Here is a 14,135-nt window from a genome sequence, read left to right as displayed (position 1 = left end):
GGCCAATTACAGCCGTCAATTGACCGTGGACAATTTGACCCAAGCTGAAGCATAACATAAAAAATAATGCTTAAATGTTTTATTTTTATGATAGAATATAGTGTTGTCATCAGTATGACATAAGTATACCAAGTTTGCAGTCGATACCACATTGGGAAGTGGGTTACAATTGAGTTACAAGATTTGAGGATACAACTATATGCCCTCAGTCGGCCATATTTGCGGAATACACCACGCCGCCGTTGACCCTGGCCATTGACCGAGCAACCCAACGTTCCTACCAGCTCCCTCCGCAGGAATGTGTTAAACCTTTTTCATGTGTAGTAGTACCGCAGTAATTACCATGTAATCGGGTAATTTGTATGGGGTAAGGGTAAAAGGTAGGCTCGTTGTTTTTACCTTGCCTTGCCGAGGCCTACGCTGGTGTAAGGGGGCCTCCAACAGGCACTGTTAAATGCGCGAGGGTTTAAACGCTCCATGTTTCCATGCCGCCTCTTCCCAAATGGCCCAGAGAAACTCTATACCAGGCTTGTTTCGTTTCATCGTCACTGATCATCTAACAACTACAGATCACAACACAGTCAGCCAACTCTTCTTTATTTAACCCCCCCCCCACACTTCACCCCGTCTGCCGCGGTGTCCAAATGGTTTCCTGGCAGTGTTTGATCGGCAGGCCGCGTGTGGTGGGGTAGAGTGGGAGACCTGTTCCAATACGTGTCCTGGCCAACGTGGAAGAGGAAACCAAAACCACCTCAAAGAGCGCTCCCTGGAGCTCGCTGCCTCTCCCCGTGCGAGGTTTAAATCCCACAGGGTGGTGGGGCCACGTGGGGGGTGGGGCCACCCGGGGGGGTGGGGCCACCCGGAAGCGGAAGATAAACCCTGAACGCGTGCCTCGGAGTTTCACTTCTGTTATTTTTATTAAATGTCAGTCCCTCTCCTCATTGCCCCTCGCGTCGTCCTCCGCTCCCTCTCCTCTCCTCCTCGTGCCCAGCTTCGTTTCCTCTCCCGCGGACCCCGCGCCGACTTCCGGGGTCACGCCGCCATTTCTACCGGCGACAAAGCCGAGACCCGGGGGTTTTGCGGGGCCAGCGACACCCACAGCCGTAGCAGCATCATCAACATCAACAACAGCCGTAGCATCAACAACAATAACAGCAGCAGCATCAACAGCATCATCAACAACAGCCGTAGCATCAACAACATCAGCAGCATCATCAACAACAGCCGTAGCAACAACAACAGCAGCATCATCATCAACAACAGCAGCATCATCAACAACAACATCAGCAGCATCATCAACAACAGCCGTAGCATCAACAACAGCATCATCAACAACAACATCAGCAGCAACAATATAACCCAGCTTTTCCACGATTCGCGCTTCATTACCATTGTCTCACTATCCCATCCACATTTCATTCTCTCCCATTATTCATCATCTGACGCCCTCATCATCGTCCGCCTCGCCCCGGCTCTGCGCTGCGATGTCGTTCAAGCCCAACTCATCGTCCCCCGCGCCTCTCCCGGTGAACAGTCAAGGTGAGAGTGGGAGAGTTGGTGAGTATCATGGTGGTTGGTGAGTGTGGTGGTGGTTGGTGAGTGTGGTGGTGGGTGGTGGTGGTTGGTGAGTGTGATGATGGTGGTTGGTGAGTGTGGTGGTGGTGGTTGGTGAGTGTGGTGGCTGGTGAGTGTGGTGGTGGGTGGTGGTGGTTGGTGAGTGTGATGGTGGTGGTTGGTGAGTGTGGTGGTTGGTGAGTGGTGGTGGTGGTTGGTGAGTGTGGTGGTGGTGGTTGGTGAGTGTGATGGTGGTGGTTGGTGAGTGTGGTGGTGGTGGTTGGTGAGTGTGATGGTGGTGGTTGGTGAGTGTGATGGTGGTGGTTGGTGAATGTGGTGGTGGTGGTTGGTGAGTGTGGTGGTGGTGGTTGGTGAGTGTGGTGATGGTGGTGGTTGGTGAGTGTGGTGGTGGTGGTTGGTGAGTGTGGTGGTGGTGGTTGGTGAGTGTGGTGGTGGTGGTGGTGGTTGGTGAATGTGGTGGTGGTGGTGGTGGTTGGTGAGTGTGGTGGTGGTGGTGGTTGGTGAGTGTGGTGGTGGTGGTGGTTGGTGAGTGTGGTGGTGGTGATTGGTGATGGTGGTTGGTGAGTGTGGTGGTGGTGGTGGTTGGTGAGTGTGATGGTGGTGATTGGTGTGATGGTGGTGGTTGGTGAGTGTGGGACGCCTGGTGGATGTTGAGTGGCGGGATGTGAACTCCCTCGCCTGTTATGCAGGACGCGTGGGTGAGATCCCGAACCTGACGCCTGTTGTGTATTTGGGGTGTGCGTGTTCTTCCCGTGGTCCGCGTTGACTTTTCTCCGGGTCCTCCGGTTTTTCCCTCCACATTTAGAGACGTGGTTGGTGAGTGCGGTTGGTCCTGGTTCTCGTGGTCTCCCTGCAGGGGGGGGGGGGCGGTGTCCCGTCCCCAGGCCCCGCGGCGCAGCCGCTCCCTCGCCCCCTCTTCAGCGACTACGGCCCCCCCTCTCTGGGGTACCTCTCCGTGGTGAGTCCCTGGTGACGCGGACCCTGACGGGTCATTCCTCATCACAATTCGGAGTTTGACCTCTGTAATTACCTCTGGCCGAATGCGTCACAAGGCTGCCAAACCGATTCATAGTCGCGGGTCACGAATGGATCTGCTCTCCGGCAAGTCAATGTGAGCGTTTTTTTTCACAAGACACCGAATTTTATATTGCCCAATCTTAATTTTAGAACTTTCGTGACTGCAGGAATTATTATTTGGTTCTTTCGGTTAAGTCACGTCTAAAGATAAAATAATAAATTAAATTAAATAATTTAATTATTTTATCTTTAGACGTGACTTAACCGAAAGAACCAAATAATTTATATTGCCCATTTCACAGCTATTTAGATCGGTCGGTAACACGCAAGTTCGGCATTCTCATGCCCTTTAAATAAATACAATGACTGCGCTTTTAGAGCAGTTTTATACGATAAGAGAAACAAGTTTTGCTGGATAACTTCCGCCCTAGATTCCTGTCTGCCTGCCAGGTGCGCGTACGTCATAGTGACGTCACACCCCCCCCCCCCCTCCGTGTCTGGATCCCACGCACATGCGAGGGATGTGCTCTCGTGGACGTCAGTGGCTGGTTGGCAAGGAGGGAGACGGTCACGTCCAATAGACTTGTAGGCTGCTAATGCACGGATGGGCCCTAACACAGTAATTATTGATGGAGGTTGTATGTTTGTTAAACTTCTTTCACACTGTACGTAGCCAACCATGCTAATCGGAGGTGCAGGTTGGCAGCGGCCAGCGAGTCCAATGAGTAAATCGATCAGTTGAGAACCGATTGCAACAAAAACATGTTTGCAGGCAAATCCGATTTTTCAACACACAATGGAGTCGGTTGTCTGAAAGACAAAACATGGCCACAGTTATTGAGCTGGTGGTGGTGTGCATCGGCCAAAGAGCTCCGGTCGCCACGCGGGGTTGGGGGATGTGGAATGGTTGGTGTGCTGCTCACACGCGCGTGTTGACCGCGTGTGTTGAGGCTGGAGGGGGCCCACAGCAGCCGCCACAGAGCAAATACGCCGAGCTGCTGGCCGTCATCGAGGAGCTGGGCCGCGACATCCGCCCCACGTACGCGGGGAGCAAGAGCGCCACGGAGCGGCTCAAGCGCGGTGAGCACAGTGCGACTCGCATGGCCAGCGCCACTCACCAATCGCGCATCTTCACAAATGTAAAGTCACAGCGAGTACCTGCTGAAGTGAGAAGGCATTTTTGCTCGTCTCTTGAGACACTGGAGGAAAACCTGACAGCACAAAACAGTTCTTTGCCACAAAATGCCATTTTTTTATTGACCTCAGAGGGAGTTGATGATGGGTTAAGTCAGTCCCTTCCCAACCAGGTTTTGATCTCAGAACCTTCCAGTTGCGAGCCGCTCGCAATACCGCTGAGCCACTTGGGTGGATTGCGTTCGTGTATCATTGAAAGCAATATAGTTTGGAGCTGTGCGATGCAAGTTTGGAGAAGACACTCGTTCGTATCTGGGGACGCCAGATGGTTCCGTTCGTAGCCAACTGCAAGTGTGTGATTGGCCATGATCAGCAATCCGAGCGATGGATTTCACTCCACCGTCGTCACAATTAGACTTGCAAAGACTCAAAAACCCATGGACTCGCAAATAGGGATCTTGTTGTGTTTCTTTCCAGGCATCATGCACGCGCGCGCGCTTGTGCGCGAGTGTCTGGCCGAGACGGAACGATCCGCGCGTTCCTAAAACAGCGCCCATCGAGGCAAGGTTCGGCACACACTTGGGTACCGGTTTTCACCGTCTCAACGACGTCTTGCCACAAGCGCCAATCTTTTTATGGTCTCGGGTGCCCTACCGTCTTAGCGGGAAGTGCACTCGCAGATGGCACGTGGTACCAGCTCGGAGCTCCTGCAGCCTTGAGAGGCGACTGCCGACCACCGTGGATGTTGTGTTAATTAGGGTTGTGTAATTTAAGCCCGGTCTGTCTCATTTTTATACAACACCTTTTGCAAAATAAAGTAATACTTTCAAACGTTCCTTTTATTTCACTGTTGCATCAAGGTGTGAAGAGTCGTTATTTTTCTGCATGTTTTGGATTGCTTGAATCACAAACAAGTTGCAAACATTGTGGTCATAAACAATTACGAAGAACATTACACAGACATTGTTGTGTATACACTCGTCATGGGACTGTTTTCTTCGCTCCATTTTGACACATTTGGAGATATCATGTACGATCATGAACACCTAAGAAAATTTTAAAGGAAATGAAGTACATGTGTAATACGTGTACATATTCTATCAACTGCAAATACTGATGAGTAATTGTTTTTTATGCTTTTGCTTACGATCACACTGCATTAAATGTGCATGATTTTGTCATATTTTAGAGGATACGCAGGTCTGGCCAGAAGGGGGCTTGGGGCCATAAGGTTGGCCACGAAGTTGCACTATTCTGCGTTACCCCTCCCCGTATGGGTTTTCAATTTTGGCTCCAGTTTTCTAACACATGCAATACATTGGGATCAAATCCTGATACAGGGACCCTCCTGCAAAGGTCTTTTGACTTGGTGATATTTTCCTGGGTAAATATCCAACATGGTTATGCAATAACTCCAAAGCAAGGCAACAGCCTAAGTCCGAGGGCTCAGACCAGATATCTCCCTTGTTGGCATCACTTTAGCAGTTCCAATATCCTTATGCGGTAAAAGTGAATTACGTAAATATTCAAATGCGTTATCAAATAATGCCCTTAACCATACAAATAAATTGCTCCAACTTTTAAGTTTTATGCCTTCATCATCAGCCACGAGCAATCCACTGCTGCATGAAGGCCTCCCTCTCCACGTCGCCGCCACCTCTCGCAAGCTTGCGACGCAGTCGGGGACGGCTGTTGCTGTTTCTCAACTGGAATTTGCCGGTCATTCTCAAATTTGGACTGCGACGCAAGCGCACGTGGCCGATTGTTTCCAATGTCACGGGGTCGCAACACATTTTGTCTCGCGTCTCACCGAGGACAGACTACTGTGGCGGTTCCTATCCAGCGCAGTTCATGGCTACACGGCGGTGCTTCTTCAGAGATGTTGCTCTCATAGGCTGCCCCACTCTCTGCGTTGACCAGTGAACTATTCACTCTTCTTCTCACATACGGCAAATCAAGTGCAACCTTTAGAGACTGAATTGTAAGTGATTTAGCCGTTCCTATGCTTTTCTGAGATTTGGGATATTGGAGATCACATTGCCTTAAAATATACTTCTCAATCAAGTTCTTTGGACGTTGTGGCCTCATTGCCCACAGTGACATCCCGGCAGCGCAGGTGCCGTCAGGGGCTCGTGCTGGTTGGGTCGAGCGACTGGAATGCCCGCTTGCGCTCGAGCGAGCGACGGCTGATCGCCTTGGCAGCGGCGCGCTGCCGCTGGCCTTCCAGCCGCTGCAGCCGTACGGCGCTCGCGTCCCCATGGGTGTGCTCGTCCAGCTTCGCGCGCAGAATCCCGCGTGCCAGCTTGCGATTGGTCTCCAGCGAGCGTGTCTGGTGGCACTGTGGGGTGCACGCAAGCCATCGTTTCACACCACATCCAATATTCCTCCTCTCGCCGAGGCTCGTACGTCTGCTCTTACGAGCTATCGTGCCACCTACAGCAGGCTACTGACGACATAAAAACCTGAGCAAACGTCACGAGCGACACCCATCAGCAGTTTCAAGAGTCAAATTTAGTTGTTAATTAAATGAGCATTACGGCAGTGCTTCTCTCCTGTTTACAGCCCTGAGCCAGTGATGGACATTCCACGTTCCTATGGCTGGGTGAGAATATTCAGGACAACCACTGTTAGCTTCCCACAAAGTTTGTTGGCTGCGTATGGTGCGAAATGAAGTTCTATATACAAATGGCAGTCATTTTATTGACCCCAGAGGAAGGGATCATGGTCTGAGTCAAGAGTGGGTATAGGAGATACCTGGACTAAGTTTTTAGGTTGGATTGACAGTGTGGCCTGCGGTTAAGTTTCGGTGGCCAGGAAGTGGACAGGAGAGCCGATAATTTCCCTGGCCAGGTGAGTGGGTTGCCTGCGTCCTCCCCCAATGCTGCTCGTGGGGCTGATGGTGCGGCGTGTCCTGCAATTAGCATGTCCAGTAGAGGTCAATGCCGGTCACACCAACTCGTGCTGCAGGCTTAGAGTTAATGCAACTGTGCACGAAACACTGCCACAGATCCCCCCGTATAGCTGTAATGGACTGTTGACATGCTGCACGCGGTTTTCATTTGAGGCTCAGGACAAGTTCATATCATCGTCGCTGGTATTGGCCGTGAACAGGAATCCAACTCGGGTTGCCGGGTACGTAGCGCGAACCGCTACACTACCGCTCCTCACACAAGCGCGTTTGTGTGTGGTGACCAATAGACACGAACATCTACCGATACACAACACGCTACCATGCACCACACACACGGACACACCGGTGCCAACTACCATGCACCGATGTCACAGGCGAGAGAGCCCCTGTCAGAGTAGAGGTGGGGGGGTGGCCGTGCGTGCCTTGACCACGATGCCCGAGGGCAGGTGCTTGAGCACCACGCAGTTGCTTGTCTTGTTGGTGGCCTGGCCCCCGGGGCCGCTCCCGCGCACGAACTGCTCCCTCAGCTCCTCCTCGTGCAGCTCCTCCAACCTCGGCCCTGACGCCTTCCCTCGGGGGGCCCCCGGCCCTCGGGGGCCGAGGGGGGCCCACACGGGGGCCCCCCGCGAGCCCCGGGCCGCGACGGAACAGAAGCTGAAGAACGAGGAGACGGCGCGGCAGGAGGCCAAAGGGCCCCACCAAAGAATGCGGGGAGGCATGGAGGCCACCTCCGGTCACCGATAACGTGGCTAGATCAGCCTGCGACAGATACACCGCTGGGACTGGGACACCACCGGGGAGAGAAGGGCGCTGGTTAGACGCCGCGAGACGCGGGAGGGAGACTTGGAGACTGCGGACCACAGGTTGGGGAAACCCGTTCGGGGAACCTAAGAATCCTGCCGGAAACAACCGCCGGGACGGACGTGACGTCACACAAACATGTGTACTGCGTGGTGAGTGTACTGTATGGTGAGTGTACTGTATGGTGAGTGTACTGTATGGTGAGTGTACCGTGTGGTGAGTGTACTGCGTGATGAGTGTACTGTGTGGTGAGTGTACTGTATGGTGAGTGTACTGTGTGGTGAGTACCGTATGGTGAGTGTACTGCGTGGTGAGTGTTGCGGGTGGGGGTGAGTGTTGTGTGTGGTGGGGGAGTGAGTGGGGGGGGTGTGTTCTGCACGCTGGGTGAGTGCACACACTTGCACCACTAGAGGGAGTTTTCTATCCCCGTCGCTTTCAGTCCCCGCCTGAATGAGTCGGGGCTGGAGCCGCCGAGCGGGGCCGCCCCGACAAACAGCAGCGGGATCTGCATCAGCAGCATCATCAGCAGCGGCATCAGCATCAGCAGCAGCATCATCAGCGGCAGCCATCCCTGAGCCTGCGGCTTGAAATGGCGGCCGGGGCCGCTCCGCGCTCGGGCCCCGCGGGTTGGGGGCCCGGGAGGCGCGGGTCGCTCCAGGCGGTCAGGCGCGGCCCCGGGATCTCGGTACGTGGACGGCCACCATCATAACGGGGCTCGGCGGCGGTGGTGGAGTAGCGGGTAGCGGGGGGCGCGGGCTGTAGGGGCAGCAGCCATTGGGAGACAGGAAAGGGGTTTTGGTGTTGGTAGAGTGGAGGAGGAGGTGGGGGAGGAGCGGAGATGGAAGAGGAGAGTCCGGAGAGCAGGGATGCCGTTCCTACGTGGGTCAGGGCCGCTGATCGCCACATGCACGGATTGATCCCCTCAGGGGGGTCATCATCCCCTCACAGGGGGGTCATCATCCCCTCACAGGGGGGGTCATCATCCCCTCACAGGGGGGGTCATCATCTCACAGGGGGGGTCATCCCCTCACAGGGGTCATCATCATCTCACAGGGGGGGTCATCCCCTCACAAGGGGGGTCATCATCTCACAGGGGGGGGTCATCATCTCACAGGGGGGGGTCATCATCTCACAAGGGGGGGTCATCATCATCTCAGGGGGGGTCATCATCTCACAGGGGGGGTCATCATCATCTCACAGGGGGGGTCATCATCTCACAGGGGGGGTCATCATCTCACAGGGGGGGGTCATCATCATCTCAGGGGGGGTCATCATCTCACAGGGGGGGTCATTATCTCACAGGGGGGGTCATCATCTCACAGGGGGAGTCATCATCTCACAGGGGTCATCATCATCTCACAGGGGGGGTCATCATCTCACGGGGGGTCATCATCTCACAGGGGGGGTCATCATCTCACAGGGGGGGTCATCATCTCACAGGGGGGGTCATCTCACAGGGGGGGTCATCATCTCACAGGGGGGGTCATCATCTCACAGGGGGGGTCATCATCTCACAGGGGGGGTCATCATCTCACAGGGGGGGTCATCATCTCACAGGGGGGGTCATCATCATCTCAGGGGGGGTCATCTCACAGGGGGGGTCATCATCTCACAGGGGGGGTCATCATCTCACAGGGGGGGTCATCATCTCACAGGGGGGGTCATCTCACAGGGGGGGTCATCATCTCAAAGGGGGGGTCATCATCTCACAAGGGGGGGGGTCATCATCATCTCACAGGGGGGGTCATCATCTCACAGGGGGGGGTCATCATCTCACAGGGGTCATCATCATCTCACGGGGGGGTCATCATCTCACAGGGGGGGTCATCATCTCACAGGGGGGGTCATCATCTCACAGGGGGGGTCATCATTCCTTCACAGGAAAGACAGGCGCGGCCCCTGTCCCCAGCGTCTCTCCCATCGTCTCGTCCACGCGTGGCGGAGCCGTGGGGCCATAGAGAGCCCCCCCCCCGCCGTGTCCTGTCGCTGTCTGCTGGAGTCAGCCTGGGGGGGGGGGGACTGTGAAGCCAGTGGGGACCTGGAAAGTCAGGATTGGACCTGGGAGGTCAGGGTTGGACCTGGGACCTCCTGGAAGTCGGGGGGACCTAGGAAACAAGGGGGACCTGTGGCATCTGACATACAGGGGGCGACCTGGGGGGGGGGGGGGGTCAGGAGGCGTTCCTGGGAATTGGCGTTGAGGTGTGAATTCTGTGCGGGACTGGCGTGGAGAGTGAATCGCGTTGTGTGAGGGGTGGGTGCATGGGGATGCGTGGGAGCGAGGTGAATGTGTGTGAGAGTGGTCGAGCGCGGTGTGAGTGATGGGACGCGAGGCTGTTAGGCTGTTAAAGTGAAGTTTATGGCCGCGTAATCAGATTAGAGCTGTAAGTGGGAGGCCGCCAGGTCCAGGGTTATCGCTGTGGAACCGGAGCAAAATCAGGTGCCGATTTGTTGTTGTAAATTGAGAGTTGGGGACCCGCGCCCCCTCGCTGAGAGCAACCAGCAGCAGTGGACGGTGCAAGGCCCCGTGCTGTTGCAGAGGCATCCCCTCATCCTCCTCCTGCTGCTCCTCATCCTCTTGCTGCTGCTCCTCCTGCTGCTTGGTGTAGCCGGCCCATAGTTGCTGAGCCGCCCTGAGCTGACTCATGGACGCGTGAGCTGGGTGCAGGACTTGACTTGTCAGGGATGTAAATTGGCAGGTTGACACCTGAGCAGTAAGTTGCACAACTTCGTGGCATGTAACTGAATCGCTTATGTGGACGCCTCTTCAACCAGAGACTTCCACGTGTAAGCAGGCGACTAAGTCAGAGATTTTGAGAGCAATTTGCCCACTCACCAATGCCAAATGTCCCCCTATAGCCTTAAACTGCTGGGGCAAGTGCTGTTAGCGAGCACCTATGAAGGCCGGCATGGCACATGAGGGGGTGGGTGGCAAGCACCACGCCTGGCCGCCTTTGTCTCCCAAGTGATGTTGTTTACACACCACACCAGGTACTCATTTGAGGCTGAGTCGACCTATGGGAGGCCGAGGACCGGTTCAGATAATTGTCACTGGTGTTGCCCATAAGTGGGAATCGAACTCGGGTCGCTGGGTTTGTTGTCCTGCACCTCCGATGAGCACGGTAGGCGACGTGCGAAAGAAGTTCAACATACCTAGCGAAGCCCACACGCTCACTCACACACCCATTCACCTACACACCTACCCCACACTCATCCACATGCCCATCCACTTACCCACACGTTCACCTATTCACTTATCCACTCACCAAAAGGAAGCAATTAATGGGGTCCAAAAGGCAGGATTAAACGAAGACGTTTTGAGGAGAGACTTGAAATCAAGAGAGAGGACCAGGCGGAGTTGCCTGGGAAGGGAGTTCCAGAGGATGGGGGGAGTGTCGTGGTTAAAGGAGCAACCCACCAACCCAGAGGCAAGTATATTCACGAGAGACGCAAATACCCACATTAAGGCAAATACACTCGCAGAGACTTACAGCTAAAACAGCCTCCACAAATGGCAAAGCAGTGGATCCTGGAAACAAGGTGGCCAGAATTCGTGGAGCAGATGGACCAGAGGGAGCTGCTAGGACATGCAGTGGAGGAGGCTGCAGGGGTAGTGAGGAGGGGGGTCAAGGCCGTGGATGAATTTGAATGTGAGCTCAAAGATATTGTCGTCCACACCGTCGTGAATGGAAGCTGGTATAGTGAGACCATGGAGATGGGAGAAAATAACCTGGGCTGTGGTATTTTGGACCAGCTATAGTGAACATTTGGATTGGGTTGTTGTGGTAGAAACTAACATAAATCAAAATTCTGCCGTTATTTATAGCCAGACGCAGCTCACGACAGATGTGTCCTGGAGAATGCGTAGCGATCTTGTTTCCGTGTCACATAACACTGGCTACGTACGGTGCTAAAAAAGTTGAACATATATACATACATGCATTGGCCGAGTTCCTGAAATGTGTCCCGGGAGGAGGAGGAGTGTGGGGTTTTTACGGTTGTTGTGATCATCATGGTGGTCGTGCCCAATCGCTCTGAGCCTCATACATGGGCTAACATTTTAGGCACGATGACAGTGTTAATGCACTGCAGTAACTACCGCTGTTCGTGTAAACCCACGTGCGGCCCCCGCGTGTTTGACCCTGTGCCAGAGCGACAGCTGTGGCGCCCACTTACCACGCCGGATGATTGCTACTGTGTCCTGGAAATGGTCCAGCACGCTACTCTGACCAATTTAATGTTTAACCTCGCTGCGACTGTAAAACGAGCTCGTAGAGCGGCCGGTGACTTGCTCAACCCTGGTTCTAATGACCTCCCTTTTGGTCGTCTCAACTACAGCATGGGACCCGAGAGGGCCCATGCATCTGCAGAATGCTAGGGAGACTCGCTACGTCATCTTGCATGGAGGCCCTTCTGCATTTGGGGCCTACGTGCACGTGGGATCAGGCGCTGCGCCCCGATTAAGCTCTATTAGGTCCCAAGAGGCAATTATGCTAATGGACAAGGGGTCAGTAAGGGAATGGCATCTTCTGGGCTCAAAAGCTGACGATGTAAACACTGCGGTCTGCGTACACCAAAAAACACAGAATGGTTCTTGCGTTTTCACCAATAACATTCTAACTTGCCAGTGTTTCTATAACCAAGTTAAAAATACATTGCAATAAACATTACTAAATTTGCACAAACTGCAACCTCGTGCATTTCTGTGGGGAATGGCAGTGACTGGTGCCACAGCGCTGCATGTGCAGCCACTTTAAATGTTTGTCGAGAACCGTGCTTGTCCTCGCTGATGGAGCGACCGTCAGCTTGTGTTACCTCCTGGTGCTGTGGGGAACCAGCTCTGGAATTGCAGAGCTGTCTTCAAGAAAATCCAGTGCAAATTTGGCTTTGCTTATTCGTTCGCCTCTGGCACCTGTCATTTCCCCACCTTTTGCATGATGGGTGGGCAGCTGTGATGGGTGCAGGTGTGATGGGAGGGCATGTCAGAGCAAGGTTAATGATGACTGCACTCTCATCCACGTGATTGTATATGATGCCGTCTCTTTGAACATTATTTGTCCTCAGAAGGGGTTAGCGTCACGTGAGTGTGTGCACATGCACGTATGTGCGTGTGAGCACTGTCCTTGGTAACTGCTAAGGATTACAGTGGCCAGTGGATTAGTGGTTGCTTGCGTGAGTGGGCAGTGGCCCCATCGGTGGCCGTGGGTATTCAACCTACCCACGGGGACCAGGAGGACCACCACTTGGGGATTTCGCTAGACGGGGGGCGCGTGCATGCAATTGTGGATGTGTGTGGTGCCCGTGGGTTTGTGTGTGTGTGGCCGCTGTCTCTGTGGGGGGCGGGGGGGGGCGTTCTGCTCGGGGGTGTTTTCCTGCAACAGCTTCTCGCAGCTGCCTCTGAGCCGAGGTTTCCATGGCGACCACCGGGTGATGCTCGTGTGACGTGGCCGCGCGTAACCACCGCCTCCAGGCGGCCGCTCTGCACGGCGCCGATGGGGACCTGCAGACCTTTGCCTTCCTGGTTCACTACAGGGTTCCTAGGAACGCAGTACAGTTCAAATGATCAAGGTTCATAATCTCCCGCTTTAGAAACGCATTAACAATGAGTGCACTGCCGCAGCGGTGACCTTGTGAGCAGAGAAAGGCGGCTGAGGCGGCCGGCTGCCTGCCTCGTCGTTGGTGGCATTTTTCACGGAGGATTTGTGGCGAGATGTGGACCCGAGGAGGGGGAGCCGTGGCATCGGGAGACGAGGGCGACGGATGGCGTCGTTATCGGAGAGCACGGGGCCTGGACACCAGAATTGCTGGTGCTATTTTTATTCCACGTGTTTTGGAGGATCGTCTCGGAGGCGTGAGGGTACGTTCTGAAATGACGCCCGACGCTGGCTCCTCCGTCACCCGTTGCACCGTCGTCAACAGGAGGAGCGCAGTGGCGCTTCTGGGCTCGGGGTGATGCGTTCGAGTGCCGCGTCCTCCCGTGACGGGCACGTGTCACAGGCCCCGGTTCCATTTAAATAATGCACCTGGAGCCTATGGGCAAGGTGAACCGGATACATTATTCATGTAGACTTAGCCAATGTCTTGTAATGCATATTACTGCATGTATAATTCAAGCGGTGTTTAAGAAGGACAGACGCTGCACTCACGACGAGCTTCTGAGATTCCTCCTGGGCTAACCCGGGGCTTGGTCATCTCCTAGTTGCTCTGTGCACTCACGGGGAGTCGCGGTCGGCGTGAGTGCACGAACGCACGAACGCGTGCGGACGCGTGCGAAAGCGTGCGTGTGGCGTGCACGTGTTCGAGTCCGCTTACGTAAGTTAACTTGCACACAGCCACTGCCCAGACATGAATACACGCCCATGTTTAGACAGATGTGTCTTCCTGCTTCCACCTAATCTTACACGTCCACGCACGCACGCACACACGCACACATCCTCCTCTCAACCAGGGAGACCTCGATAGACATGCGGGTCGAGTTCACCGGTGGCAGCACAAAATGGGAGTGGAGCCGACACCATCCCTTCCTCCCACCACTGCCATGCCGACACGGCGTTCGGTGCTCCTCGCCTTAGGCCATATTTAGCCAAAAAAATGCTCCCAGATCACTGGTGCAAGAAGCTGCCCAGCATTCTTTGCTGTGCTGCAGAGTAAACGCTGACATGCTGCTAGAATGACGACAATCCACGCCCCTCGCTTGCGT

At 54.5% G+C, this 14,135-nt stretch overlaps 3 protein-coding genes across 5 annotated transcripts in view; 2 read left to right on the top strand and 1 right to left on the bottom strand.

Moving 5' to 3' along the window:
* The first annotated feature begins 878 nt into the window (after positions 1–878).
* On the top strand, positions 879–4,561 carry CDK2AP1 (cyclin dependent kinase 2 associated protein 1). Its single transcript, XM_078595117.1, is given in 5 exon segments — positions 879–1,539; positions 2,381–2,436; positions 2,438–2,533; positions 3,543–3,672; positions 4,204–4,561. Coding segments are annotated over 5 exon segments (405 nt in total). The 5' UTR covers positions 879–1,484; the 3' UTR covers positions 4,272–4,561.
* MTRFR (mitochondrial translation release factor in rescue) lies at positions 4,548–7,769 on the bottom strand. The gene is made up of 2 exons (XM_078595115.1): positions 7,060–7,769; positions 4,548–6,064 (listed from the first exon to the last, which is right to left on the bottom strand). The coding sequence occupies exons 1-2, from the start codon at positions 7,354–7,356 to the stop codon at positions 5,849–5,851; spliced, it is 513 nt and encodes a 170-aa protein (XP_078451241.1). The 5' UTR covers positions 7,357–7,769; the 3' UTR covers positions 4,548–5,848.
* Positions 7,770–7,859: 90 nt separating this feature from the next.
* Positions 7,860–14,135, top strand: part of LOC144719295 (membrane-associated phosphatidylinositol transfer protein 2-like) — a 48,970-nt gene continuing 42,694 nt past the window's right edge. For 2 of the 3 annotated variants that reach the window (XM_078595113.1, XM_078595112.1), the window contains exon 1: positions 7,862–8,123. The gene's annotated coding sequence lies outside the window, so the exon portion shown is untranslated. Of the gene's footprint in view, positions 8,124–14,135 lie in introns of all 3 variants that reach the window. The other variant, XM_078595114.1, reaches the window with a different exon arrangement.

Source organism: Lampetra planeri, chromosome 6 (assembly GCF_965212315.1).
Source record: "Lampetra planeri chromosome 6, kcLamPlan1.2.h2, whole genome shotgun sequence".
Taxonomy (NCBI): Eukaryota; Metazoa; Chordata; class Hyperoartia; order Petromyzontiformes; family Petromyzontidae; genus Lampetra; species Lampetra planeri.
Note: the sequence above shows the minus strand (reverse complement) of the source record. Positions and strands in the feature narration are given on the sequence as shown.